Source organism: Kryptolebias marmoratus, linkage group LG10 (assembly GCF_001649575.2).
Source record: "Kryptolebias marmoratus isolate JLee-2015 linkage group LG10, ASM164957v2, whole genome shotgun sequence".
NCBI lineage: Eukaryota > Metazoa > Chordata > Actinopteri > Cyprinodontiformes > Rivulidae > Kryptolebias > Kryptolebias marmoratus.
In genome coordinates this window covers 22,505,373-22,509,499 of record NC_051439.1, presented here as the reverse complement: position 1 = coordinate 22,509,499, position 4,127 = coordinate 22,505,373, and the positions used below count along the sequence as shown (strand labels likewise).

Sequence of the window (4,127 nt, the reverse complement as noted above, 5' to 3'; positions counted from 1 at the left end):
CCTGACCATGTCGTACTCCAGTATTAGTACTACCTGACCGTGTCGTACTTCAGCAGCAGTACTTCAGTATTAGTACTACCTGACCGTGTCGTACTTCCAGCCCTCCCCCTCGCTGCAGTAGCTGTTCAGTCCTTCTCGGTAGAACAAGGCTTTGTGTTCGCTCAAAGCCCAGAGGACTCCGCCCCTCACGCACACCTGGCTGAAGACGCAGGGAGACTCCACCTTCACCGAGCGGGCGCAGGGACGCTCCACGCTCAGCCCTGAAACGGACAGACAGCCGTCAGTGCCCCGGCAGAACCCCCCCGGCGCCGTCCGACAGGTGGGCAGGTACCCGTCTGCAGGTAAAGGTCTCCGTTGGTCCTGATGATCCAGGCGGAGTCGTCGCTCAGAGCCACGAACGCCGTCTGCTCCACGGCTTTGTACCAGTGGCGTTTCCCTCGGACCGACACCTTGGCACAAGCGAACGCCGTCATGCTCTTCTGCTCCACCTTCCACAGCAGGTTACCTGCAGAAACGGCGAGCCGTTAGCGCTGAGCTAACGCTACGTGAAGCCACACTGAAGTCTGCAGAGAACAAACAAACGAGTTCTCTGCTGAGCGCCGAAGGACAGCTGAAAACAGCTGAAGCAGCTGAAAGGGAGCGAAAAGAACCAGAAAACTACCTAAAGGCTAATGTGAACAATCAGTAGCTAAAAGCTAATGTAGCAAGAGATTAGCTCAAAGCAGCAAATCAGCAGCTAAAACTTCAAGGTAGCAAAATGCTAGCTATAAGTAGCAAAGGGTTAGCTAAAAGGGACAAGTAGCAAAACACAAAGGTAGCAAAAGGCTAGCAACAGAATGACAGCTAAAAGATAAAAGAAGCCAAAGATTAGCTAAATGTAGCAAACAGGTAGCTAAAAGGTAAAGTAGCAAACAATTAGCTATATAAGCTATAAACTAAAGTACCAAGAGAGGAGCTAAAAAAAGCAAATCAGCAGCTAAAACTTAAAAGTAACAAAATGGTATCAGCAAAAAGGGACAAGGAGCTAAAAGCTAAAAGTAGCCAAACGGCAGCTAAAATATAAATGTAGCAAAAGGCTAGCAACAGAATAGCAGCTAAAAGCTAAGAGAAGCAAAAGACCAGCTAAATGTAGTAAAACACTAGCTAAAGCTAGAAATAGCAAATGGTTAGCTAAAAGCTAATAGTAGCAAATTAAAACAAAAATGGAGGCAGCAGCTGAAGCAGATGTTTCTACAGGGAAAATATCTGTAAACAAAAGTATAAAAGTTACAAAAATCAGCTGAATGAGCCGAACGTTTTGGTTTACAAACAGCTAAAAGAGCAGAAAGAGTTAAACTGCAACAAAAACTGAACAGCTTAAAGCGTGAATGCTGACTCAGCATTAACACGGCAGGTGGACATGTCCGCAGCTCACCTGAAGGGGACAGCGCCACCTGGTGGACGTTGTCTTCAAAGTGCTGCCAGCTGAGTCCCGTTTCAGGAAGAGGGCTGCAGAACAATCCTCCTTTGAAGTCCAGACACCAGACGTGCCTGAAACCACAGGTCGCCGCTCAGACACCCGACATCGTCCCGTCAGACACCTGGGAGACGAGAACCTACCTGTCCGTCACCTGCAGGCTCAGTATTCCACATCCTGGACCCGAGTATCCCATCCAACTTTCTGCCAACTACAGATAAAATCAGAGGATTAGATCTAAAATCGGTGTTTGGGTGACCTTCCTGAAGGACAACCAGTCCTCTCATGTCTCACCTGGTAAGGCCTGAGCCTGTCTCTGTTCTGGGCGTCCAGGTCCGTTTGTCTTTCTGCCGTCTTCTCCGTCTCGTGCGATGGACAAGAGGCGGCGTTTCCTCCGCTGGGAAGGCTGGGACAGTAGATGTCGTCGTCGTCGTCGCTGGAGACGCTGGGATTTTTGTCCAGATTGGACACGGTGGAATAAAACATCTGGTCTGCCAGACCTGCTGGGGGAGCCAGGTGGTCCTCCTGCTCACACAGAAAAAATAAAGTTTACAGATTTAATTTACGTGCTCTTATTGGCAGGAATATAATTTATTAATGAGCGATCATGACTGACTGCAGCTGCTAGTTTCTCTTTGTCAGGTTCGTTTGACGGCACTCGTTAGATTGACTCATCAGTCCCCTGGTTAGAGTTTTCAGGAACGACCCAGGAGCCACGAAGGATCCTGTCGTGAACTGGAACCTCCAGGAACACCGGTGTCCCCGTCCATCATCGTGGACTGAGAGGACAGAGGAAGAAGCTCCTCCTGGACAGGACAAATGTCTTCTGAGACAAAGACTGAGCTGTCTGGCAGCGATGAAGAGAAGTCTGTTTGGAGGAGGCCTTCAGAGCTACAAACACCATCTGTCAGGCACGGCGGTGGGAGCATCAGGATGTGGTTCACTTTATGGTTCCTCTGAGTCACTCACTATAGTGATCCGGTTCACCGAAGTCTAATTCAGTGCAAGGAATCGGACCTTTACCCTGGATTAATCCGGAGCCGACTAAGAACACCGAACCAACTGTCAGGCACGGTGGTGGTAACATCATGTTGTGGTAAATTGTAGGGGGCAAATGGAGGAGGAGGACTGACTCCAAATTCCTCAACTTCAGCTCAAACCAACAGCTGAACGGCTGAAGCTTGGACTCAGAGCTGGTTCCTGATTGGATAAAACATCAAAGCTGGTTTCTGATTGGCTGAATCATCAGAGCTGGTTTCTGATTGGAGGAATCATCAGAGCTGGTTCCTGATTGGATAAAACATCACAGCTGGTTTCTGATTGGATGAATCATCAGAGCTGGTTTCTGATTGGATGAATCATCAGAGCTGGTTTCTGATTGGATGAATCATCAGAACTGGTTTCTGATTGGATGAATCATCAGAGCTGGTTTCTGATTGGATGAATCATCAGAGCTGGTTTCTGATTGGCTGAAACTGAGATTCTGGAATGACCCTCTCAAAGACTCGACCTTAGCCTGACTGATAATTTGGGGACTCTGATTAAAAACCAGGAAACCAACAGATTTCAACAAACTCTGCCAAGAAGCAGAGCGGTATGTGAGAGCATACAGACGTGCATACCATCTCCTTTCTGATCTCAGCCAAAGGACTGAGAAACTCTTCCTCCTGCTCCTCATCCTCTTCAGACTTCTTCATGTAGGAGAAGGAGCACTCCAGCAGCTGATCTACGTCTGGGGTTGGGAGGCCAGCGGGTTCCTCCGAGCAGGGATCGGAGGTTCTCCCTGGGTTCAGACCGTGGAGGAGCAGGGAGCTGCTGTCTGGGATGGAGCTGAAAGCAAATATGAGACGTGATTAACGACCGAATCTTATTAGGAATTATATTCATGGATCCTCCATTCCTCACTCAGGCTGTCTGAAGGAACGTTCCACCTCCTCTCCATCCCTCAGAACTTCATCTCCTGCCTCCTTCTCTACAGAACTCCGGCTCTGATCCTGAAGACCAACGAACGAGGCCGGGTCATTCGGAGGAGTCCCACTTTCTTCGTCGTTAAAGTCGCCATCTTGGAACACGGAGTCCGAGCAGCTCGTCTCAACCAGACTGTTTCTGTTGCTGCCGTCTGAGGAAACATTCAGAGAGGAAACAGACGATGAGCCAGCGACTCGCCTCCACCCGTCTGCGTCTGCGGAGGTCTACTCGCCTTGGTGCCTCTTCTTCTTCTTATTCACCCTGACGGCTTTCACCACGAGCTCCTGCTGCATCCTGTCCTGGTTCAGCGGGGTGCTGTAGCGCCTGAAGCTTTGCTCGCAGGAAGCAGCAACTGGAGGGTTTTCCTGAAGACTAACGGAGCTGCTGCGGCAACGATCGCCGCTGAAGGAACCAGAGCGCCGGCAGAGCTCCATCACCTGGACAAACACAGACAAGAGGGACGGTTCTCAGGTGAGAATGTCCTCACTTTGGAGGACATTCTCCTGGGCATCATCTGAGAAGACATTTAGCCATGTCCAGGACTGTAGCTCCCACTGAGGACCCCGAGGTCCGGACCTCAGTGTTTTATAAAAACATGAATCCAAACAAGGCTTCTGAACGGCGTGGTTCTCTGCGTAGCTCCACCAGTTTCCTGTAGGAGGCGCTGCAACTGTGTGCAGCTGCAGCCAAACTCAATGTCTAC

The 4,127-nt window shown here is 49.8% G+C and overlaps 1 protein-coding gene across 4 annotated transcripts in view; it reads right to left on the bottom strand.

The window, feature by feature from the left end:
• The window catches only part of tecpr2 (tectonin beta-propeller repeat containing 2), a 21,513-nt gene that overhangs the window by 11,679 nt on the left and 5,707 nt on the right, over positions 1 to 4,127 (bottom strand). For all 4 annotated transcript variants that reach the window (XR_003040326.2, XR_003040327.2, XM_017437680.3 and 1 more), the window contains exons 11-18: positions 3,657 to 3,861; positions 3,362 to 3,575; positions 3,079 to 3,286; positions 1,751 to 1,981; positions 1,600 to 1,667; positions 1,415 to 1,530; positions 332 to 505; positions 80 to 260 (exon numbers count right to left, since the gene is read on the bottom strand). Coding sequence is in view for 2 of the 4 variants with exons in the window: in XM_017437680.3 (XP_017293169.1) it covers positions 80 to 260; positions 332 to 505; positions 1,415 to 1,530; positions 1,600 to 1,667; positions 1,751 to 1,981; positions 3,079 to 3,286; positions 3,362 to 3,575; positions 3,657 to 3,861 (1,397 nt within the window). In the remaining 2 variants the exon portion in view is untranslated. The remainder of the gene's footprint in view (positions 1 to 79; positions 261 to 331; positions 506 to 1,414; positions 1,531 to 1,599; positions 1,668 to 1,750; positions 1,982 to 3,078; positions 3,287 to 3,361; positions 3,576 to 3,656; positions 3,862 to 4,127) is intronic.